This window comes from Podarcis liolepis, assembly GCF_965112155.1.
Source record: "Podarcis liolepis genome assembly, chromosome: 13".
NCBI classification, from domain to species: Eukaryota; Metazoa; Chordata; class Lepidosauria; order Squamata; family Lacertidae; genus Podarcis; species Podarcis liolepis.
Genome location: NC_139573.1, coordinates 1,318,263 through 1,342,576, shown reverse-complemented (window position 1 = coordinate 1,342,576; position 24,314 = coordinate 1,318,263). Strand labels below are relative to the sequence as shown.

Genomic DNA, 24,314 nt, shown 5'->3' with positions numbered 1-24,314 from the left:
AGAACAGATGAAGATATTGTTATTGTGCCAAACATAGGCTGGTGCAGGAGCGTGCAAGCTTTTGAGTTTCACAGATCTCTTTAAACAGGGGGAAAAAACTTGATTCTTTTCTGTACTGTGAGAACTTGTGAAACTGGGAAGCTCGCACATTTTGACAGGAAGTTACCATGACAAGCTATTTCTTGATCCTGGTTTCAAGAAAACCACTCCTATCCTTTCCTTCATCCACATATCCTCCTGGGATGGATCCTGACAAGGAGGCACACAAGGTGTATGTATGTGTTGAAAGACTCAGGAGAGATAAAACAAAGTCCTTCTTCACGCAGCGCATAGCTAAACTGTGGAACTCCCTCCTGCAGGAGGAAGGGATGGCCGCCAACTTGGGTGGCTTTAAAAGCGGACCGGGCAAATTCATGGAGGAGGAGCGAGCCGCCGATGGCTACTAGCCATGCCAGCTGTTCTCTGCCTCCACTGTCGGAGACAGAGTGCGCCTCTCTGAATATGACTTGTTGGGAATCACAAGTGGGGAGGGCGCTGTCGCTGTGCTGAGATTTTGCTTGTGGCCACTGTGGGAACAGGAGGTTGGAGTAGATGGTGTTTGATCCAGCAGGGATATTCTTATGTTTCCACAGTGGGAAAACATGGGATCAGCTGAGGCGAGGGAGGGCCGTGCTCCCCCATCTGTCAGGACACGGCTTGTGCAACCTCCCTGAGGTGATGATTCCAGATACTGAGAGGCTCCTCCCTGAATGAAAGGGAAAGGCAGGCTGCGTTCCAAAGGGCTCCCTCGGCTCCCGATTCTGCTGACAGCGCACAGATGAAAGCAGCCCATCCTGCTACAGAAATGACGCATGCGTGCCAGCCTGTGAGGAAAACAACTTGGGAGGAGGCAACAGGTGAAAAACTCCACCTCGTAAACCCCACAGTGGCAAATCTCGCCACAATACTCCAGCCCTGCACATCACCAACCATGACTCACCAAGTTCCCTTTTAACTGCAAGAAACAGGAGCCACAAGCACACTCACGCATGCAAACGAAAAAGCCCACTGCTACACTCAGCAAGAGGGCCAACAGGCCTCAGACAGGCACCCCCTCCCAGGTGCCATCTGCAAAGGGGGCATTTTAGGCAAATCCATCAGCTGCAGCAGGCGCAGCATGAAGGTTAAAAGGAAAGGAGGAGGAAAGTTACTTCTCCCATCGCTGTGTCCCCAGAGCCACCTTGCAAGCAATGACAGTAAAATCTTCCTCTTTAAAAGGGTCATTTTGCAAAGCATTACAAAGAGCCTGCTGGTCAGGTTATTGGTATTTATAAGCAGTTATGCCTGGTACTAAATGGGGCAAGGAAGAAGCAGGTCCCTGCAGCAAGGAGCTTCCAGTATATCAATCATTTCCACTGCTGTGGGAGGCAACAGAGGAAGGAAGGGAGAGGTGATCCCAGTTTCTCCTGTCCCCTCCAGTTTCGGAGCAAGGAACCCACAGAGGAAAGAATGATGACCCGAACTGAGCTGTGGGGACCCCAAGGGCTCCAGAACACCAAAAGGCCCACTTTTAAAAGAGGGCCTGAAATATAGCAAGGCAACAATTATCCAGAAACTCTCAGACTCTTCCTGGTAACAGTGACGCTGGATAACCAGGGCGATACTCTACCGGGGTAAAGCGAATTCAGCAAATTCAGGTGGCAAGAGTTATTACGGGTGACGAATATTCACAGAGCAAGTTAGATTGCGCAGGCTAGCTAACAACCAGGGAACCAGCCCAGTGGAAGGTGGGGAGCTGCCTGCCAGTTTAAGGGTTAAACAAGCCTTTTGAAAATCAGCAGGAAGGAGATTGCAGGGCCCAGAAAGAAGGCTTTATAAACACAGAACCTTGAAAGGAAACGGTGGGGGGGGAGGGGGGGGAAGGTCTGCGGACCCATTAGCACAATCCGGCTTTTTAAAGCACACCCTTGTGCCCCCCCCCGCCCTAAAATATGTGCGTGCTCCGATTGGGAGACAGAAAGCAACACAGGCAGGGAGGAGGCAGGTGTCTCGCCACCCCCTGCTTTGCTCACCCCACCATCCCTTTGCTGGGGGGCTGGCTGGCTCTCCCTAATCTCCCCCCCCAGCAGCTGATCTAGAGAGGGCAACCCCCACCCACAAAACACGACTGCAGCAGCCAGGAGGGAAGAAGGGCTGCGTCGTGGGGGGGGGGGCGGCAGAAGGAGAGAGGAGGAAGAGGCGAGCCCGCCCCCCTGCCCCCCCCCGGTGCTGCAGGTTGCCAGAGGGGGGGGGATGACACGGCAAGGTTCGCCCCTGCAGCAGAGGCGCGGGGGGGGGGGGCTCGGGAGGCTCCTCGCCGCCGCCTTCCAACCCAGGCAGCCTCCTGGCGCCCCCCCCCCAACGATTACACTGGGGGGGGCGTCACAGCTGCAGCCCCCTCCTCACCCCTCCCAGCCCCACAAAAGAATTTTTTTGGGGGGGGTTAGTCTGTGTCATTCCTGTTCCCTCCCCTCCCCTGACCTTTGACCCCCCTCCCTGCCCCCCCCCGCTCACCCTGAGGGCGGAGAGGTCGATGTCGTCGAGGCTGCGGGCGGGGGCCGGGTCGGCCATGGCGGGCGGGCGGCGGCTGCTGGTCCCCCCCCCCTCAGTGCTGCTGCTGCTGCTGCCGCGGCCCCATCTTCCTCTTCCTCTTCTTCCTCGCTCTTCTTCTTCTTCCCCCTCACAGAGCGACCGACGGACTGACAGGCGCCAGGGAGGGAAAAGCAGCGCCGCACTGCGCAGGCGCGGGGGGCCGAGTGGGCGGAGGCTCTCCCGCTCCGCGCAGGCGCGGCGGCGGGGAGAGGCGGCTCCCGCGCAAGCGCCTGGAGGGCCCGGAAGAGGCGCGGAGCGGCGGAAGTCACGACGCGGAGAGGGCCTGGGCGGCGCAGGCGCAGAGGGGGGTCCGCCCCGCCTTCCCGAGCGTGCGCGGAAGGGACGTGAAAGCACGTACGGGAGGCGGGCACTTGCACGTAGTGTACGCTCGAGGGAAGTGTGGCGGAAGTCGGAGGGGCGACGCTAGTGCTCCGAGGCGCATGCTCCGTGGAGCGGCGCGGGGAGTCGCCTTTTCCCGCCTTTTTCTAGCGGCGGTTTTTCGTGAGGTGAAAAAGCCCCACAGATTCGTCGCGTGAAGAAACTCGAGGGCCAAAAACACCTGAGGCGCCCAGACATTGTCCCTGTCGAGATCTATATTTCCACAGAAAACACCTTCTAACGCTGCCTGAAACAATTAAAACTGCCGCTCTCGTTTTAATGCCTCAATTGGATTACTTTGTGTAATCTTCACCCTCCCGCTTCACAGGCGGCTTCTTAGCGCTTCAGAAAGAACCACAGCGCCATCGCAAACAACACGGCCCAAAATAAAGATTGTATTTATTGCTATTTTACTTCATAAAATGAATACGCCGCTTCGTTATTACTATTTATTAAATTGGATTGTTTTTTCAAGAAGAAACCCAAAAGAGGTTTGCCAAAAGAAGAGGACAATAAAATCATGAATAAATGCAAAAAATAAAAAATAAAGGTGCACCAGCATTTTGGATAGCTTGTTTAAACTTTAAATAAAGATGGGCCCCTGTTGCTGCTCTGAGGGAGACGGAGCCGATTCAGCGCCTGGGACAGGCAGCTATGTTTTAAATATCCGACCGTTTGTCAATGCTTTTAAATATAGATAGCCAAACGAAGACCTGGGAGAGATCAGGGTTCGAATCCTCCCACGAAGGGGCCATGAAGCTCCTCTCGGATCTGAGAGGGGCAACAGGACGTTGTGTTGTGTTTTTGTTTAGAGGCAAAATTTGCTACGGATCCTCTCCTCAAATGTAGGCGATGCAAACGATCCGGATCAGCCCCGTCACCGGTCTTAGAGGGTTGCCATATTTAGAAGAGCAAAGACGACGACGCGACGCCAGCCGTTCCAAGCAAATAAATGCAATTTGTCTCCAGTTTGACCCCTGAAAAAGAGGATCTCTCTTGGGAAAAGAGGACACATGGCCCCCCTGCCACTGGACTATGGGGCAAAGAGCCCCCCATCTGCCTTATTGTCATAGGAACGGCCAGAGCAATTTCCCCTCAAGATGATTTTTTATTCAATTTCCAATTTTTTTACAAACTGACTTTCAGTTCAACAGTTCCACCTCCACCATGTTTTCCTTCGAAGCTTTTCCTATATGCCAATTTCTCGCCTTTACAGAGCACAGTTGCACCAGATTTGAAACGGGCTAAGATGTTGGCAGCCGTCTCCGGATCCCAGTGGGAGAAATGGCGACAGAAAGTCTCAGGAGGACTAATGGAATCTTTATTATTGCTTTAAAATGGAGTTTCTTCTTAAGGCACCGAGGAAGCAGCATTGTTAGTTTCTTGCTGCGACGGAGTAATGTTTTGCACAGTTCCTGCTGTTTCCGCTGCAGCCGAACCGGTTTCACACCCAACTTAAGGCGCCGGATTTAAACGGAAAGTGGTTCCGAAACAAGGGAGGTTGAGAGAAGCTATGGGGTGCAAAAAATGGTGGGGTGCTCCCTTCCAACCTCCTGGAAGCTTTTGGGTTATTGGAAAATGAGACAGCACCTTCCTTACTTTGGAATACAAAATTAGTGCCGGTGGAAAAAAAACATTTTGTGGCTTTAAACCAGGTTGGCAAAAGCCCTTAAACTAATTCGCAATGGCGGAAGTTGCCCCAGAGGGTGGTGTCCCGTCACCCAGCTCTGGCCAAAGACAAGAGTCGTTCCTTGCCGAAGAATCCAGACAAGCCAGAGCTGCAAATGGGGGAGAGAGGTTCACGGGTCGCGTGCAGAGTGCAAATGCTCTCTGTGAGCCTCCTCCTCTTTTCCCCTCGGGGCTCCCCCCGCCTGCTGCGTCAAGTCCACACCTCCACGGGGATCATGCCCTCCTTGCTGTTGAGAGGGGGCAGGAGATACTCCTCGGCCAGGAACTCCAGAGGAAATTGGACTAGGTGGCCCTGCACCTTTTGCAGGTGGTCCCTGGCCAGGATGGGGCTCTCGGAAGCCAGGCTTTTCTTGCTGACGTGATGGTGCAGGTCCCTCCGGGACTTGACGGCGTCGGTGGGGAGGCAGGAGAAGACCTGGCGGAGAGGAGGAATTGCGGGGAGAAAGAGAACAAAATGCCCAACATTAATAATGATAAATTTTTATTTATACCCCGCCCTTCCCGGTTCAGAAGACTGGGCTCAGGACGGCTAACAACAAATTTAAAACACTTAATTGATGCTACAACAAAAAAACAGCATAAAATACAGTATAAAACGTGAATAACAATAAATTCAGAATTAAAAAATCAATTTAGGGGGGGAAATCCATCCAATAAACAGATGATCATCAGGGCTAGCTGGCTAAATTAGTCCTATTTGGGCCAGCGAGGAGACCAGGGGAGAATTAGCTGTGGGGTCTCAGAGTGGGGAATCTTTATAAAAAGGGAAGGAAGGGGAATAAAAGATCAGGCCAGGTTCAAATTGAAAGCCAGGTGGAATAGCTCTGCCTTACAGGCCCTGCAGAAGGAGGTTAAATCCTGCAGGGCCCTGGTCTCATGGGACAGAGCATTCCACCAGATCGGAGCCATCACTGAAAAGGCCTGGCCCTGGTGCAGGATAATCTGACTTCCTTAGGGCCTGGGACCTCTAAAGTATGATTATTCATGGACCTTAAGGTCCTCTGCGGGGCAGACCAGGAGAGGCGGTCCCGTAAATACGAGGGCCCTGAGCCATTAAGGCGCAGGCCCTGTTCAAGGAGGTACAAACACCTGTTGGGTGTCGGGGTGCTGTCCCCAAGCAAGATCCTGCTCCAAGGGAAAGCTATGGGGCAGCAATGGGGAACCTAAGACCCTCCTTCCCGGGAGGATTTTAAGCAGAGGTCGGGTGGCTGCCTCTCCAGGGCGCTTCCACCGCGATTCCCACACTGCCAGAGGCTGGACTGGATGACCCCTGGGGGTCCACTACACACCTTGTCGTAGATGCTGGTGTTGGACGAAGCTGTGGCTTGCCAGACGTCCCAGAAGAAGCGGTCGCTGAGCGGGTCTTGAATGTCCAGGTCAGAGGCCACCCCTAAAACGCACCTGTCGGCGGGGTAGGAAAAAGGGGTTTTGCCCAGGTCAGCGACACACAAAGCCGCTTTAGCTCCGGGAGACTATTTGTTCTGGAGGGTTTAATTTGGAGAAGAGGCGGCACGATAGCCGCCGATAAAGAGAGGCAAGGCAGGGAGAAACTGGAAAGAGGGCAGTTTTGCTCCCTCTGTCAAAATAGCAGCAGATGTTGAGGGCAACTAAAGAGGGTGAATGTTGGGAGATGCAGAAAGATAAAGTCCTTCTTCACACAGCCCCTCGTTGAACTATGGAACTCACCGCTGCAGGAGGCAGCAAAGCACTGACCAGGATGGCTTTCAAAGAAGATGGGGACCCCTAGATCCTTCTCACCTGCACTGCTGTCCAGCCAGACTCCCGCAGTGGGGTGGGGTGTCTCTAGGCCCCATGGCCCTGATCCCTGACTCGGTTCCTCCCTTACCCCCAGAAGACAACCCTGTGCTAAAGAGTATATGAGAAAACATTGTTCTGGAGTAAGCATCGGTATGTAATGAATGATGCTTTGCAGGGTTAAAGAAAGAGAAACATGGTATAAAAACTATAAAGATAATAATAATAATAATAATAATTTTTATTTATATCCCGCCCTCCCCAGCCAAAGCCGGGCTCAGGGCGGCTAACAACAATCAAATAAACAATCAAATAATAACACATTCTAAAAATATTTCATTATAAAAATTAGTTAAAATCAAATTGATGGCAACCGATTAAACAAAATTCTGTGCAGGTTGCCAGAGGAGGGACTCAGGCTGCGCCCTGACCAAAAGCCTGGCGGAACAACTCTGTCTTGCAGGCCCTGCGGAAAGATGTCAGGTCCCGCAGGGCCCTAGTCTCTTGTGACAGAGCATTCCACCAGTTTGGAGCCGCAGCCGAGAAGGCCCTGGCTCTAGTTGAGGCCAGCCTAACCTCTCTGAGGCCTGGGACCTTGAGGATGTTATTATTTGCAGACCGTAGGTTTCTCTGTGGGGCATACCAGGAGAGGCGGTCCCGTAGGTACGAGGGTCCTAGGCCGTATAGGGGTAATCTACATTAGACACAACAACTTTGAAAGAGTAAAAATGTCGAGGTCTCAGAACAAAGGAAGTCAATATGTGTATATGTATGTAATGACTAAATTAGAATGATGATATGGTTTTATTTGTAGATGTGGTTTTTTGTGTGTGTTTGTGTTTTTATTTTTTTCTTGTTTACACTGTTTTATTTTGGATTCAATGTTTCTAATTTTTGTTGTAATTTTGCATTGAAAATAAAAAAGAAGAAGACGAAGACAACCCTGCTGGCACACACCTGAAGCAGTCGAGGCGCAGGCTCAGGGCAAACTTCCCCGCCTGGTACTCCTGCCCACCCATGACGGACGGCACCAGATCCGTGTCCTCGACCAGGACAGCCAGCTCACTGTCCCTCTTCCCCAGGAGACTCCGGTCGTTGATGTTAGCTGAGCCTTGGGGCAGGGGAAAGCAGGGAACCATTAAGGGAAACTGGGGGGGGGGGCAGCCCACGCTGGATGCTGCAAGTGGCCTCCTGCGGGGAGAGGCGTTCCCAGGGCCCCCCTCCTCACCGATGATGACGCGCCGGTCGTCCGCTATGAGCATCTTGCTGTGAATGTAGACCAGCTCCGTCAGGAGTTTCCCCCGCAGCTCCCCGTGGGTCCTCAGCCCGCAGAAGGAGATGTAGCTCTTCCAGTCGTCCCCCACTTTTCGAAGAAAGAGGGAGAGAGGTGGGTGTTAGCGGGACAGCGTTGCGCCCGGCCTGTGGGGGCTTCCCTTTCCGGTTCCAGGGGGTAAACTCTGGAGCTTGCAAAGAGCGCGGAAACAGGGGTGCTTCAGAGCATGTGTAAAGTGCCTTTCCCCTCTGAAGGAGTGCAGATATCCAGAGTGTGGGGCTCAGGTGGGATTGCTGTGAGGAATTATGAAATACAGTGGTACCTCGGGTTACATACGCTTCAGGTTACAGAATCTGCTAACCCAGAAATAGTACTTCAGGTTAAGAACTTTGCTGAGAACAGAAATCGCGCGGCGGCAGTGGGAGGCCCCATTAACTAAAGTGGTGTTTCAGGTTAAGAACAGTTTCAGGTTAAGAACGGACCTCCGGAATGAATTAAGTACTTAACCCGAGGTACCACTGTAGTTAAAAGAATTTCTTCTTATTTGACTTTGTCCCGTGTGGTTTTTTTTGAAATGCTCAGAGGAAATCTGATTGGTTCTTACGAACACCATGTAAAAAGTTCTTTTGTGAATAAAACGACCTGGGCCGAGGCGTGGAGAGGAAATTATTATTGGCACCTCCTCCCAGAGACTTGCTGGTCAAGCCTCGTGTGTATTCTATTAATCAGAGTCCAATCCTTCCTTGCTTTGGGAACGCTACACCCCTTGGCACTGTGGAACCTGATTCTTGAATTGCATGGGGTCGGAATCGATGGCCCTCAGGGTGCCACCACGATTCTATGTCTTAGCCCAGATAGTACCTGGGATTGTAGGAGAGGGATTTTTAGCTAGGGGCAGCATGGCACAGCCCCACAGCAGAACCACAAGCCCCCTTAGGAGTCCTTCTTCTGACTACGGTTGGCAGAGAGACACCCTGCCCCATGCAGTCTCAGGCGAAGAGTTCTGAGGTTTTCCCAGTATGTTTGGGGCTGGGAGGGGGCAGAAGGCGGCTTATCTTGCCACACACCCCTCCCCACTTACTGACTGCCTTGAGCCGGCTGACGATGGATGCCTCCCCGCGGCACAGCGTCCTGGGAAAGAGGACAGGGGGAAATTAGACAGTGGAGTCACTTAGGGTGTCCCCCCCATGCACCTCCTTCCCCACCACCCTGTTGCCCCCCCAGCTCTAGATATCAGCCCAAAGCACCCTGCTGAGAATGGGGGATGTGGACAGACCCTCCCAGCCTGTCTTGGGGACCCTCCTTGACACCTTGAGATAGGGTGGTGTGCAAAGCAAAAACCTTGTGAAACAACATCTTAGGGGAAATGGGGAATGGCAGAGGCGGGGGGGATAATCTACAGTGCAATCGCATCTTGCACAGGGGTTTGCTTCCAAGGATTCCGAAAATCCTGGACACCCACATCCTTGGAGGTGCCCCATGGCTAGGGGGTGAGAGAGGTTTGTGGGGGACCCAATACTCTCCCAACCTAGTGTTGAGCAGGCCTTGCCCCCAAGCAAGGTGGAGAGAGAGCAGGAAAGCGCTTTTCAAGTAACCCTGCTGAAAAAAAGGAGTTCTTAAGCTCTCTTCCTTTCTTGGGGGGCAGTGTGCTGGGTCTGGGAAGCTCTGAAAGATCTGGTGGGGATCTGTGATGCTTGCACGAAATCTCATGGGAATCTGAGAAGATGGTGTGAGATCCCACAGGGATCTGGGAAGCTTGCACAAGATCCTGGGGGGGATCTTGCTCCTCGAGGAAAACCGACAGCTTAAAGACGCTTTATGTGCCAGGCACCCCCGAGGGGATGTGGTGCCCAAAGAGCTTTTTCAAGCCTTGCTCTGGTTTATACTTGCAGGGTGCAAAAATGCGGTTGTCAAAAAAGCACACAACGCAAAACTGGTAAATTATCACGTGATCCTGCACCCCTCGCAGCCAGCCTCCCTGCCTTTGTCCCCAGCCCCATTGCTGTGTCCTGCACCTGCTCCCCCCCTGCCCCGGCCCCGCTTTCCAAACTCACCTGTAGGTAAAGTGGAGAATGGCCTGGATGGAGTTTCCTCCGCCCTGGGCGATGTCTCCCTCAAACCCAGGCAGCAGCGGGAGCAGGACAAAGACCCGGAAGGGCTTCTTCTCACTGCAAGTGCGGGGGAAACCCCACTGTGGTTAGTGGCTGTGGCCCCCGGAAGAACTTCCTGGCCCCCGAGTCCCCTGCCTCTGGAATGGCTTGGTTTTTTGTTTCCCCCATTTTAAAAATTGTTTTCCCCCTCCCATACCAAAAACGTTGTTACAGAAGTAAATATCAATTAGGGAAAAAGAGGAAGCCAGCAACAACAGTCCTTTTACAAAAAACAATAAAACCAGCAAAACATGTAAAGGTTCAAGTACTGAATGCTGGTTAAGATTCACATTGGTTTTCTAAGCATCCAGGACAGGTTTGTTGAAGCAAGAATGTTTTTAAATTCAGTATACAGCTGAAGGCTGACATCAATCGGCAGGGAGTTCCAGAGTGTAGGGGCTGCCACACTATAAGCACAAATTATACCTGCTCCCACCATGAACAGCATTTCAGGATTCAGGTGGCATTGCAGGGGGTTGAGTAGATTACCCGGGGGGGGTGTCCCTTCCGACTCTACAATTATCTATACAGTGGTACCTTTGTTCTCAAACACCTTGGTTCGCAAACACCGAAAACCCGGAAGTAAGTGTTCCGGTTTTCGAACATTTTTCCGAAGTCCGATGCGGGTGTCGGCTATTGATTCCGGCAAGCCTGCACCAATCAGAAGCCGCGCCCTGGTTTTTGAACATTTCGGAAATCAAACTGACTTCCGGAATGGATTAAGTTTGGTGCTGTTGTTTTCGCTATTTATTTTGCGTTTTTGATGCTTTTTCAGTTCATTTGTTTTTGTGACTGTGTGGAATTTGTTTTTGTGATTGTGTTCACAAAAACTGTGTTCAGCTACTGATTGATTGACTGATTGTGTGACTGCGGAGATTGATAAAAGCCCCCCACCCAAACAATGACTATCGTCAGTGCAGATATGAAGAAAAATTCATTTTAATTTTTATCATCTACAATGCTGTCTTATTTATTTTATAGTACAGTACGTTGATTATTGCTTTCACTTTATGGATAAATGGTCTTGTTAGATAGTAAAATTCATGTTAAATTGCTGTTTTAGAGCTTGTTTTTAAAAGTCTGGAACAGATTAATCCGTTTTGCATTGCTTTCTAGGGGAATGTGCGCCTTGGTTTTCGAATAGACTTCCGGAAAGGATTAAGTTTGAGAGCCAAGGTACCACTGTAATCAAAACAAAGGGCTCCAATAATTAGATCCACATTTCATTTTTCTTAATTCACTTAACCCTTCTCCAGCTGATCCTATTTTCACTTTTTTAGAAAAAAGCCAAACAATATTATAGCTAGTTGAACCGATCTATCAGATCTCTAGCCATTTATAAAAGGAATAATCAATGCACATGTTTTTTTGCCAGGCTGGCATTCGTGTTTTGATTTTATGGGAGCGCCTCCGAGCCGAGTTAGGGAAGGGGGAACTTGAACCTGGAGGCCTGGTGTGCAATGCAGCCCTGGAAAGGGAAGAGTTGTGCCCCACTGAGCATACGCAGAGTGCTTACCCCACCCCCTGCTAATGAACCAGTGCAGCTAATCTCAATTTGGGCCAAAAAAGGGACAGACCTGTGGGCAAGCAGCACTCGGTCAACAATGGCGTCTCCCACGGTGTTGATCACCGAACGCCCGTCTGCACAGCTTATGAAGAACTGGTTCTGGAGCAGGAATAAAAGAGGGTGCATGGGTGAGGGAGGAGAGAGAGAGAGAGAGGTGTCTGTGCTGCAAAAGACAAACAGAAACCCCTGGCTTTTACCTCCCAAAACCGGGGCTCCTCTTAGCTGCCTGGGGACATGTGTTGCATTAAAAAAAAGCTGCACTCTGCCCTTCCTCAGAGACCTTCTTGCTCATCTGTTATGTACTGAAGTTCTCACCCTGGGCCAGCAGGGGGATACTGTAGATAGTTTTCACTCAGGTCCACATATGCAAATAAGGAATTGAAAGTGACCTTCAGTGATTGGATAGTTACAGAAAGTTGTTACTGTTGCGTTGTAGCTGAGCGCTATATAAGCAGGTTGGCTGAACCCTTCAGCCCAGTTCTGTTCTGGGCCTGTGAATAAACAAGAGCTGCTTGAAGAATCGCTGTGTCGTCTGATATGTTCACCCACAACTTAACATCATCTGCACTCTACTGTTCCAAGGTGGGTTGCCACCTTAAAAGCAGTTCAAAGCGAAGAGAGTTCCTGGGTTGCATGCAGAATGAACTAGGCAAGGCGATGTGCATGTCAAAATCACATCTCAGCAAGCAATATGGTTCCTTTGCCCTGCAAAGCTCCAACAAATATACGAAACAGCCCACGTGGTGCAAAATATGTGAAAATTAGCAAATCCGCACAATTTGGATTTGTCAGAGAATGCTACTTTTTCTGGGTCTAGCGGGAAGAAATTCCAATGAAAATCCTCGTTATTACATATTTTTGCATGGCTGTTTGTTTGTATATATTTTATATATGGAAGTTTTATGACGGCCTATATTTGTAATGCCTGATAAAGGTTTGGCAAAGTAAAATACAATATACTAAAATAAAAGCAGCTCAGAGCAACTCACAGTCATGGAAATAATCACACACTCCTCTACTGCCCCACCCACAAATTTGACTCCCCCCCCCCCGACTCCCATTTCGCCATCCTTCTCCTTTTGGCCCAAAGGAAGAGGAAGAGGAGTGTCTCCAAACAGCCTCAGGGTCTCAGTCTCACCCCCCACCCCATACAGCCCCCCCTTCCCCTCACCTGTCCCGAGACCTACCTCAATGTACAGGTAATACTGGCTCTCCTTGATGACGCTCAGGTAGGCGTTGTAGATTGAGTGTTCGTGGAGGCCGGCCGACCAGCGGTCCACAGAGCGCAACACCTGCAGGAAACGGAGGGAGGCCAAAAAAAGCTCTTTTTTTACTGTTTCTTCTCCTACAGAACGACAGCCCTGCGAGGCGGGGCAGGCCAAGCAGGAGAAGGTGCAAGAGAGAGCCCGGCCCGGCTGACCTGGGGCCCTTCCTGTTTGCCCTCACCTTTCCACGCACCCCTCGCAATTCCCAGACATTCTGTGTCTGTAAACCAAAAACAGGTCTTGCCCGGGTTGGACTAAATGACCTGGGGAGGGCCCCTTCCAACTTTAGGAAAAACCAAGCTCAAAATCCGATAGGGCTGCAAGAATATCTTGCTGGATCATGGCAAAGGGGCGACCATCCGGTCTAGGATCCTGTCCCAGCGGTTGCCAGGAGACAGGCAGGTGTGGAGGACTCCCTGTTCCTGAATGGGGTCACTGTGCCCCTGAAGGACCAGGTGCGCAGCCTGGGAGTCATTCTGGACTCACAGCTGTCCTTGGAGGCGCAGGTCAGTTCTGTGTCCAGGGCAGATGTCTGTCAGCTCCATCTGGTACACAGGATGAGACCCTCCCTGCCTGCGGACTGTCTGGCCAGAGTGGTGCATGCTCTGGTTATCTCCCGCTTGGACTACTGCCATGCGCTCTACGTGGGGCTACCTTGGAAGGTGACTTGGAAACTACAACTAATCCAGAATGCGGCAGCTGGACTGGGGACTGTGAGCGGCTGCCGAGACCACATAACACCAGTCTTGAAAGACCTACACTGGCTCCCAGTATGTTTCCAACCACAATTCAAAGTGTTGGTGCTGACCTTGAAAGCCCTAAACGGCCTCAAAGGCCCAGTATACCTGAAGGAGCGTCTCCACCTCCATCGTTCAGCCCGGACACTGAGGTCCAGCTCCGAGGGCCTTCTGGCGGTTCCCTCACTGCGAGAAGCCAAGATACAGGGAACCAGGCAGAGGGCCTTCTCGGTAGTGGCACCCGCCCTGTGGAGCGCCCTCCCACCAGATGTCAAAGAGAAAAATAACTACCAAACTTTTAGAAGACATCTGAAGGCAGCCCTGTTTAGGGAAGCTTTTAATGTTTAATAGGTTATTGTATTTTAGTGTTTTGTTGGAAGCCGCCCAGAGTGGCTGGGGAAACCCAGCCAGATGGGCGGGGTATAAATAAATTATTATTATTATTATTATTATTATTATTATTATTATTATTATTATTACTAGCCAGGTGCCCAGGATGGGAAATCTGCCCACCCAGAGAGTGCCACCCAGCCTCTCACCTGAACGTTGGCGGTCTGAGCCCCGGGCACGACGAACGGGACCTGCAGGGGCGTCGCTCGAGAGGACTTGGGGAGCAGGTAGGGGTAGTCCTGCCCTTTGTACTTGGGCTTCACGGTCTGGAGAGGGAGAAAAGCAGAAGGAGGGTTTGCCACAACAGCTGCAAGAATATTACGAGCGAAGAATTGGAAGAACAAGATCTACCAACTATCGAAGAATGGCAGATGAAGATGACGGACTGACCGGGAGACTCTGAGACCAGAGAGAAGAGACGGTGGAAGAAGAAATTTAAAGAATATTTGAAAAAATATGTTAATATTTAAATCTTAGAATAGCTTTGGAAGTGGATATAGGCTGTAGGGTTAAAAGTAGAAGACAGTGTATTTTAAAAGAGGGACTTCGTGGAAAGCATGGCCTCCATGGGGCTGTCCCTGAATAAGTCTGGCCCAACCCATAGTCATGGACATGCCTTGGACCTGGTGTTCACCTCTATGGATGTTGGTGATCCTTTATGATTACCTTTATGGATGTTGGTGATCCTTTATGATTACCTTTATGGATGTTGGTAAAAGCGAAACAAAAGAAGTGCCATGGTCAGATCACTTCCTGGTGCAACTGGACTTCTCCGCGACCCATCCCCTCTGCAGGGAGGGGGGACCGATTCGGATGGTCCGCCCCCGCCACTTAATGGATCCAAATGGTTTCCAGAGAGTGGTAGGGGATGCTTCATCCCATGTCTCCACCCCCATCGTTCTACCCAGACACTGAGGTCCAGCTCCGAGGGCCTTCTGGCGGTTCCCTCATTGCAAGAAGCAAAGCTACAGGGAACCAGGCAGAGGGCCTTCTCGGTGGTGGCGCCTGCCCTGTGGAACACCCTCCCACCAGATGTCAAAGAGAAGAACAACTACCAGACTTTTAGAAGACATCTGAAGGCAGCCCTCTTTAGGGAAGCTTTTAATGTTTGATGTAGTACAGTATTTTAATATTTTTTTTGGAAGCCGCCCAGAGTGGCTGGGGAAGCCCAGTCAGATGGGTGTGGTATAAATAAATTGTTGTTGTTGTTGTTGTTGTTGTTGTTGTTGTTATTTGTAAGTGATAAAATGTGAAGATCTTTATGGTAAAAGTAAGCGTGATAAAAAAATGGTTAAAAATATGATATATGTAAACTGCTAAAGATGAGGTAAAGTGAAAATCAGATGGGGGGACTTGGGGAGCCCACCTAACAATGTTTAGAAAAAAAGGATAAGAATTGGTTTGTATTGTTTGTTTTTCTGTTTGTGTTGCTTCGTTGTCTTATAAAATGAATAAAAAAAAATTGGGAAAAGAAAGGAAAATCAGGAGGAGGGGGGAGACACCCCCCAGAAGACCTTTGCCCAGCAGAGGCAGCCATGGAGCCCTGAATCTGCTGCACTCAGACAGTCTAAACCCTGGAAGGGGGGGTTATTGGCTGGGGGGGGCAGAAGAGATATTTGTCGGCTCTGCTAGCAGATCTGGGGGTGGGGTACTGTTCACCCCCGTCCTCTCAACATGCACCTGCAAACACCTGAAGGGCTGCCCCACGGAAGACGGAGCAAGCTACCGTATTTTTCGCTCCATAAGACACCCTTTTTTCCTCCTAAAAAGTAAGGGGAAATGTCTGTGCGTCTTATGGAGCAAATGTGTGGACGGTCGCTGGCTCCCTTTCTGCCCCCTTGCCCAGGCCACCATTGTTGAATGTTCTGCAGACGGAGGCTGTTTGTTTCCCCAGCGATATGTGACTATTATCTGTCTGGAAACTGTAGAAACAGCTCCCTTTCCTTTCCCAAAGTAGCTGCAGAACTGTGAATTGAACCCCATAAAAACAGGATTTTCCCCTTTGCAAAGTAAGCTGCAAAACTTTGAGCTGCTCCTCAAAAAACTGGGGCTTTCCCCCTTTCCTCCTTTAAAAACTAGGTGCGTCTTATGGAGCGAAAAATGCAGTGGTTTCGGAGGGCAGGATCCAAACTGCAAGAAGGGACAATTCTGCAATTCTCTACATTTCTGCAATTCCGCGACTCACCTTGGTGAAGTTCCATCGCTGGATGAAGTGTCGCGCAACGTCCCGCGCAGCCAAGCCGTGAACGGCCACCCCAACATCCCTCCACGGCATCCGCGGAGTCTCGCACCTGTCAATGAAATCTGACCCACACCTGCCGTTAGCCCCCCAGGCAGCAGGATCAGGGAGGGGCTGGGGCCCTGGAAGCCCCCACCATTAGGCCCCCTTGGACCCGATCCAGCAGCCAGGCTTAAGGGGCATTGCAAAGTGGAGACACCGCAGAGGCTGGCAAAACCACCTCCTCCCTCCCAAAACTGCCTCTGGGGGCTTCCCCACATACCAGACCCAGTGATGGACCGTGGGGCTTTGTTTTGGGGAGAAGGGAATATGCACTGTGTAGTAGGATAGAGAGAAAGTTTTCTTCCCTCTCTCCTAACACTGCTCTTGAGTTTGTTTAAAATCATTTAAGGTTTATGATTTCTCTATTTCCTTCTGCAGAAGCTGAACAGTTCAGTGAAACAATGTTTGTAGCTGGCATCCCATTAAGGCTTTGTTCGATTCTAGGTTTTCCTTAAACTTGTTGATTTTTGTTATTTGGTTGAATTCTACAAGATAATACTTCCAGCCGATTCCTTCTCGTTTCGGGGATTCCCACAATATTTCATTTGTTTTGTGTAAGTTCTCGGTTCCGCGACTGTCTTTTTTCTACTGCAATGGGCCCCCATGGCAGCTCCCAGTTTTGGGGAGGGGGAGAAGGGAAACGTGGTTTGGGGGCACCCCCGCTTTACCCGGGTTCAACACCTCACCCACCTTCGAAGGGTCTGTCCAGCTGCACCCAGTCCTTCGCAATGAGGTTGCTGTAGTCCTTGCCCATCCAGAGGCGCTGGTTGGTTGCCAGGTCAACGGGGGCTTCGTCCCCCCCAGGAAGGGCAGCCCCTCCGCCCTGAGAGAGAGAGGGGGTCAGCGGGGGGAGCAGGCGGCTACCAGCGTCCCTGTGGGGAGGGAGGGGGAGAAAGAGGGAGAGGGAAAGCAAGAGGAGGAGAAGAAGAGGAGAGGAGGAACGAGTCAGAAACAGATGAGAGGGAGAAAGAGGAAAGCAAAAATAGGGCATTCCTGGGTTGGCGGCCACTAGGTGGCGCCCATGTGTCTGTTCTGAACCTGCTTGCCAGCCAGCCATTGGCCGAGCGTGGCTGTGATGTCACGGAATGCAGCCGAATCAGAACAGCAGTTGCAGAGGAAAGCAAGAGGGGAAAGAGCGTGGGAACTCGCACCCAGCTCATGAGCCAAGGGCCCTGTTGCAGGAATTTATGTATAGGTTGGGGGGGTTGCCCCTCCAGCAGATATCCTGCACCTGCAGCCCACTACCAAAACCAGCACAAACACTTTTGTGACTTGTCCCCACAAAACACTTCATCACAGTTTCTTCCTCTCTATTCAAAGGGCCTCTGCTGCACGATACCAAATGTAAGAATTCACTGATCAATGTATCTCTGTACTGGCTCACTGGGAAAACTTCTGAAATTCATCTAGACCTGTGAGCTCAGCTCCTCAGCAGCCCCTCTGCCTGAGTGATAATCCCTGGCCTCCTGATACCTGAGGGCCAGACAGGTAGCTATTCCAGAAAGAACAAACCCAGATGGAGACAAAAGGGTGTGGTTAACTTGGCTGGGAAACAGGAAATGTAAATATTTCTTTCGTTCCACTTAATGGGTGGAGGGCAAGGGGAACCATGGGGCAGGGTCCAGGATGCTCAGGTTACTGCCAGCAGACCTCCCCTTTCATGATGTATGAGTGATGTAGTTTTTGGGGGTGTAACATGGGGATGAGCAGCTAATAAAAGTTTGGGTTCTCTCTTGTATGAGGCTTCCATCTTGTTCCACCTGGTGGCAGGTGGGAGTCCTGTGGCGACAGTCTTCATACGGGACCAAGCCGACTGGCTGCTGTTTTGCTCTGATATTCCTGGCTGGTCTCCTTGTTTTTTGTCCAAGGGAGCCCTCAGATTTCTCCGTTAACACACACAACAAATAAGGCCTGAAGGGAAACTTTTGGGGAGTTGGAGGACAGCAGTTGCAGAGGAAAGCAAGAGGAAAAAGAGTGGCGGAACTTGGAAGAGGAAATCAAAAAGAGGGTGATGGAAGTATTCCTGGACTTGGCCGCCACTAGGTGGCGCCTATTTGCCTGCTCTGAACCTGCTTGCCAGCCATTGGCCGAACGTGGCTGTGATGTCACAGAATGCAGACAAATCAGAACAGCAGTTGCAGAGGAAAAAGAGCGTCGGAACTCGCACCCAGCTCATGAGCCAAGGGCATAATCTTTATGGGAATAACGCCTGAAAGGAAATTTTTGGAGAGATGCAGAGAATTTGGTGCTTAGCCAACACGTTTGGGGGCTCAGAGAAAGCCAAGAGCGGAGAGGAAGATATTGAGGGGGGGGGGAACGAGACTGGGGGTCTGCGGAAAAAGGGGGCAGCAAGGAGAGGGACCCCCCAACCCCCCCAATGTCACCTTGGGGGCTCGGCAGTCGTCGCCCTCCAGGTCCGCCAGGCGGTACTCGTGGGTGTCCCAGCGCCCGTAGGCCAGATCCAGGCCGCCCAGGAAAGCCACAGACTGGTCCACCACCACCAGTTTCTCATGGTGGGCCCACAGGAAGATGATGGAGGAGACATGGTCGGGGTGGCGCATCACCTGCGGTGGGGGGCAGAGAGACATTTCAGGGTGGCTCAGTGCTGTGTGGGGGTCTGAGAAGCCCACCCAGCCACCCTCTTGCCCTGAGGCAGTGTGGTGTAGTGGTTAGAGGGTTGGACCTGGGAGACACCAGGGTTCAAATTCCACCCCCTCAGCTGCGAAGCTTTCTGGGGGTGGCCAGTCCCTGCCTCAGGGTTAGAATAATAGAATAATTTGGTAACATACAGACAGATAATTTAAGGATTTTATAATATGTGGAGAATAGGTCGGCTATAGAATAAGAGTCCGCGACCAGAAGGAGGAGGAGTATCAGGAAGAGTGGATTAAATTTAATGATTATCTAGTTCAATTTGTTAAGTTAAATTAACTGAAAATAGCTTGCAGAGACTTAATTGGCTTAGGATTTTATTTATGCTAAGTGATGAATTAATATGTTTAATTCCATAAGGTGAAGATTTAAGGATGTTTAAGTTAAATTTCATAAGAATCGGGATTTGGAAAACCGTTCAAAGGACATGCAATGAAATTCAACCAAGGGGAAGCGAGGAAGTCATTTAACAAAGTTAATAAGTGTAATTTTCAATAAGGCTATGATTTTTGTTTGTTTGTCTTGTGTGTTTGTTTGTTTGTTTATAATATTGTGAAAACTGATAAAATGTTTGAAATATATATATATAGTATGGGGAGAATAACACGTGCTGAAAAGCCAGAGAGAGGAGCTGAGGGAAGTCTGGGTGGGGATGGGAGGGTAGATTTTTCTTGGGGGGGGAGGGAAAAATAGGGGGCAGGGAAATGAGGATGATATGTCTTTGATAAATTGTTATGCTGGAATTCTTAATTAAAAAAAAAGTTAAATAAATAAATAAATAAATAAATAAATAAATGTTAATAGAATTAACTCTTAAGTTACAAACTGAATGATCCCTGCTGTTGCACTTCCGGCAGTTAAAAGATTTGCCATTGTGGTGTCATGCAAAAAGAAGAAGAAGAAGAATAGAATAAAAGGATTGTAGAGTTGGAATGGACCCCCAAAGGGTCATCTAGTCCAACCCCCTGAAATGCAGGAATCTCAGCCAGACCTCTGCTCAAAAATCTCCAAGTTGTAACTGGAAGCCATGAGTTCAAGTCCTGCCCTCTGGAGCAGCTTGCTCCATCTTCCATGCGCTTGAGAAACCTGAAGATGCCTCTCATATCTGAAGGCATCTGAAGGCAGCCCTGTTTAGGGAAGCTTTTAATGTTTGATGCATTACGGTATTTTAATATTTTGTTGGAAGCCGCCCAGAGTGGCTGGGGAAGCCCAGCCAGATGGGTGGGGTATAAATAATAAATTATTATTATTATTATTATTATTATTATTATTATTACTCCTCTCAGTCTCCTCTTCTCCAGGCTAAACATACCCAGCTCCTTCAACCGCTCCTCATCAGGCTTGGTTCCCAGATCATCTTCACTGTTGTGTGGATTAAATGAGGACTAGGAACTTGCAGCGACCCGGGTTCAAGTCTGACCTTGGAGGCCTGCCAGTTTGGCACCAATGGGTCTGTGGGGCTACGGCCATTTGGGAGACACAGAGAGAGAACAGCGGGAAGAGGGCCAAACCCCCGGTGTGAATTTGCACCGGCCGGTTGTGCAAAAGTGGGGGGGGGTCCCCCCTTACCTTGATGTTGGGGTGCAGCAGCATAAGGGCCCGTTTGCTGTAGTCGCTGTTGATGCCCAAGGCCAAGCCCACCTCCTTGAAGAGCAGCACACAGATGCGCACCCCTTGCTCCTGAAAGCATCACAGAAATTGAGAGGGGGACACCCAGCGGTCATCCAGCCCAACCCCGCGGCGAAGCAGGACGCACAGTTCAAGAGGCAAGGGGGAAAAGAGGGAGGGGGTGCAGGAAGACAACAGGCAGTCGGGGCAGGGGGGGGAGGAAGAAATAAAGCTGCCCCACCCAACCCCAAACCTCAGGCGGGGGGGGGGGGGCTGTGCTCACCGCTTTGTGTTTCAAAAGGAGGTCCAGTCTCCACTCGTCCGACTGGGCCGGGCGCTTCATGTAGATCTCCGGGCTGAGCCTGGGAATCACAGAATAATGGTGGCGTTGGAAGGGACCCCCGGAGCTCATCTAGTCCAGCCCGCTGCAAGGCAGGGAGCAAAAAGAGTGGGGCTGGGGGCTCCGTCCCGCATTTAGCATGGCCGCACTGGCTGCATTTAAAAGCAAGAGCCGCCCCCGGATCATTTGAACTGATTTTATAACGAATTGAATTTAGAATGCTGTTATTGCTTTACTGTTGTTCGCCGCTCTGAGCCCGGCTTTGGCTGGGGAGGGTGGGATATAAATAAAATATTATTATTATTATTATTATTATTATTATTATTATTATTATTATTTGCCCCCATTGCCCATTCAATTGGGATTAGCATAGAAGCTGCGTTGTGAGCCGTCCTGTGAGCTGAAGGGTGGAATATAAATTTAATAAATAATATTAGATGCTGCCCTCTGGCCGGGCACAGAAACCTCGCACCCAGGTCTGCCACAGGCCGGCCTTGCGGAGAGGAGAGCAGGGAGGGGATCGCGGCGTCCATTTCTGGCCCCCCTATTTTGGGACCAGGAATATCTTTTTTCCCAAAAAAAGGAGAGAACCTATTTATTATGATGGTTAATTACATTTGTATACCACCCATAGATCTCCGTTGGCGGGCAGTTCCACCACTTCAAAAATACGGAGATTGAGGGGGGGACACTTTGGGAAGCTGGGCACCACCCCATTTCTGAGGCCGGGCGGCCCCCAACCCAACACCCGCCCCCCCGGCACTGACCACCAGTCCGTGATGAAGATCTCCTCTTTTGCCTGCGCCACGGCGTCAGCCACCGCCGCAAAATACCCGGCACCGTTCACAAACCTGAAAGTGGAGAAAAAGAGAAAAGAGAGGGTGTTGAAAAGCTTCTGGGAAATGATATATAATGATATGAAAAAAATGTTGAAATATACATTCATAAAGAAACCAGAAGCATTTTTACTGGGCATGGTAGGAAGCGATATAAATAGAAAAGAATGTAAGCTGTTTTTATATGCAACGATGGCAGCAAGAATATTAGCAGCAAAAAAATGGAAGCAAGAAGAATTACCGACGAAAGAAGAATGGAGGATGAAATTGATGGGCTACGCAGAATTAGATAAAATAACAGGAAGGATTTGAAATCTGCGGGACCAGAAATTCACAGAAGACTGGTGTAAATTTAATAATAGTAATAGTAATGATGTTTATATGATGTAGGTTTGTAGGTTTGCAAGAAGTTTTGTGAGGTGAATTATTGGAATTATTGCAAAAATGGATAAAGGGGAGGGTGATTAGTGAAGATAATTAAAGGCAATATGAATTTAACAAATGCATAAGAAGTGGTCAAAACGGGGGTATCACCCGATGTGCTGATGGCAGTTCCATAAAAAAATAGTACAAGTGGTGAGGTTTTGGGGTATGTATTATAATTCATATGTTAAAATTAATAAAAATTATTATTTTAAAAAGAAAGAAAGAGAGGGTGATGAGCGGAGAGAGAGACCTTGGGGGGCAGAGGAAGGACCCCCAGGGCTCACCAGCGGGCAGGGGTCTCCTTGCGAGGGGGCACAAAGCCCTGGTGGCGATGGAGCCGCAGGAAATCTCTGCCCTTGCCCTCGGCCAGTTCGGTGATCTCCTGGCACCACCAGCAGGCCTGGCGGTAGCTGCTGCACTTCAGGATGAGAGACCTGGGTTGGGGATAAAAATAATAATAATAATTTCATCTTTATACCCAGCCCATCTGGCTGGGTTTGCCCAGCCACTTTGGGGAGGGCAGCGTATGAGTCCGGCCGCCAGTCAGGCCAAAGGGGACCCAGGAAGACCGGCGTCCGGTCCCCACGGAGGCCCCTGATCTCAGAATTGAGATAGACTGCCTCTGGACATGGAGGTTCCATAAGGGGACACTGGGAGAGATAGGAGAGCCATCTTCAAATAGCTTGAGGGCTGGAAGACGGAGCAAGCAAGGTAGGACTCGAATCCACGGCTTCAAGTTGCGAGAAAGGAGATTCCGACTAAATATTATAAAGAACTTTCTAACAGTAAGAGCTGCTCAACTGTGGAACAGACTCCCTCAAAAGGTGATAAGAATCCCTTGGAGTTTTTAAAGCAGAGGTTGGGTGGCCGTCTGTCACGGATGCTGTAGCTGAGATATTTATTATTATTATTATTATTATTATTATTATTATTATTATTATTATAAAAGTTTTTATTGTTAAAATAATTCAGCATTAATATACACATATTACGAATACAGTGGTGCCTCGCAAGACAAAAAGAATCCGTTCTGTATTCTCTTCGTCTAGCGGTTTTTTTGTCTTACGAAGCAAGCCCATTGACGGATTAGCGGATTAGCGCTATTAGCGGCTTTTAGCGGCTTATCTGCTTATCGGACCAGCTGATAAGTGGCTTAGCGGCTTAGAAAAAGGGGGGGGAACCCCGCAGGAACTCGCAAGACGTTTTCGTCTTGCGAAGCAAGCCCATAGGAGATTCGTTTTGCGAAGCACCTCCAAAACGGAAAACTCTTTCGTCTAGCGAGTTTTCCGTCTTGCGAGGCATTCGTCTTGCGGGGCACCACTGTATACAAACATACATTTCATACAATCCTTAAGACTATTCTAACATTCCTACATTCAGTCCCACAGATAATTCCTTTTGCCATCACCATCCACCCCACCCCTCACCCCACCTTTGTGTTAGACTTCCAATCTACTCAATTGCAAAGCTATTATTATTATTTTTATTATTATTATTATTATTATTATCATTATTATTATTATTATTCTGTTGGGAGCCACCCAGAGTGGCCGGGGAAACCCAGCCATATTGAACTTGAAATTGAAATACTTTATTGTCACTTGTTCAACTTGTCTACAGTGAGATTACACACAAAACCCCTATTTTTCTTGCAAGCCTGATGTTTACCAGTTTTGTGCGTGAGTAGGTGAAGTATTGGGAACTCAGAGCCGCAGCGTATGAACGTGCCGCCATCTCGGAACGGGGTATATAATAATAATAATAATAATAATAATAATAATAATAATAATAATAATTCTGTTGGGAGCCACCCAGAGTGGCTGGGGAAACCCAGCCAGATGGGCAGGGTATTATATTATATTATATTATATTATATTATATTATATTATATTATATTATATTATATTATATTATATTATATTATATTATATTATATTATATTATATTATATTATATTATATTATATTATATGCCTGGTGTGCTCTGGTCCAGCAGGTCACGAAGAGTCAGACACGACTAAACAACAACAACAACAACAATATATAATATATAATGTTAAGTTGTGGGCGAACATATCAGACGACACAGTGATTCTTCCAAAGCAGCTCTTTATTTGTAAGCTGGAACAGAACTGAACTGAAGGCCTCAGTCAGCCTGCTTATATAGAGCTCCAGTACCTTGTTACTGTAACAACTTTCGAAAACTATCCAATCACTGAACGTCACTTTCGATCCTTCATTTGCATAACTATCTATAGTATCCCCCTGCTGGCCCAGGGTGAGAACTTCAGTACATAATATATAATATATAATATATAATATATAATATATAATATATAATATATAATATATAATATA

General features: G+C 49.4%; 2 protein-coding genes across 12 annotated transcripts in view; both read right to left on the bottom strand.

The window, feature by feature from the left end:
* The window catches only part of MINK1 (misshapen like kinase 1), a 60,932-nt gene extending 58,183 nt beyond the window's left edge, over nucleotides 1–2,749 (bottom strand). For 9 of the 10 annotated variants that reach the window (XM_083472472.1, XM_083472474.1, XM_083472477.1 and 6 more), the window contains exon 1: nucleotides 2,533–2,724. In XM_083472472.1, coding sequence (XP_083328598.1) covers nucleotides 2,533–2,589 — 57 coding nt within the window. In that variant the 5' untranslated portion in view covers nucleotides 2,590–2,724. Of the gene's footprint in view, nucleotides 1–2,532 lie in introns of all 10 variants that reach the window. The other variant, XM_083472476.1, reaches the window with a different exon arrangement.
* A 1,544-nt stretch (nucleotides 2,750–4,293) lies between these two features.
* PLD2 (phospholipase D2) overlaps nucleotides 4,294–24,314 on the bottom strand; it is a 37,750-nt gene continuing 17,729 nt past the window's right edge. For both annotated transcript variants that reach the window (XM_083472532.1, XM_083472533.1), the window contains exons 10-25: nucleotides 22,242–22,391; nucleotides 21,463–21,546; nucleotides 20,639–20,717; nucleotides 20,317–20,427; nucleotides 18,480–18,659; nucleotides 16,786–16,918; nucleotides 16,000–16,118; nucleotides 13,964–14,080; nucleotides 12,610–12,714; nucleotides 11,433–11,521; nucleotides 9,760–9,873; nucleotides 8,787–8,836; nucleotides 7,661–7,795; nucleotides 7,390–7,543; nucleotides 5,967–6,078; nucleotides 4,294–5,092 (exon numbers count right to left, since the gene is read on the bottom strand). In XM_083472532.1, coding sequence (XP_083328658.1) covers nucleotides 4,868–5,092; nucleotides 5,967–6,078; nucleotides 7,390–7,543; nucleotides 7,661–7,795; nucleotides 8,787–8,836; nucleotides 9,760–9,873; nucleotides 11,433–11,521; nucleotides 12,610–12,714; nucleotides 13,964–14,080; nucleotides 16,000–16,118; nucleotides 16,786–16,918; nucleotides 18,480–18,659; nucleotides 20,317–20,427; nucleotides 20,639–20,717; nucleotides 21,463–21,546; nucleotides 22,242–22,391 — 1,957 coding nt within the window. In that variant the 3' untranslated portion in view covers nucleotides 4,294–4,867. The remainder of the gene's footprint in view (nucleotides 5,093–5,966; nucleotides 6,079–7,389; nucleotides 7,544–7,660; nucleotides 7,796–8,786; nucleotides 8,837–9,759; nucleotides 9,874–11,432; nucleotides 11,522–12,609; nucleotides 12,715–13,963; nucleotides 14,081–15,999; nucleotides 16,119–16,785; nucleotides 16,919–18,479; nucleotides 18,660–20,316; nucleotides 20,428–20,638; nucleotides 20,718–21,462; nucleotides 21,547–22,241; nucleotides 22,392–24,314) is intronic.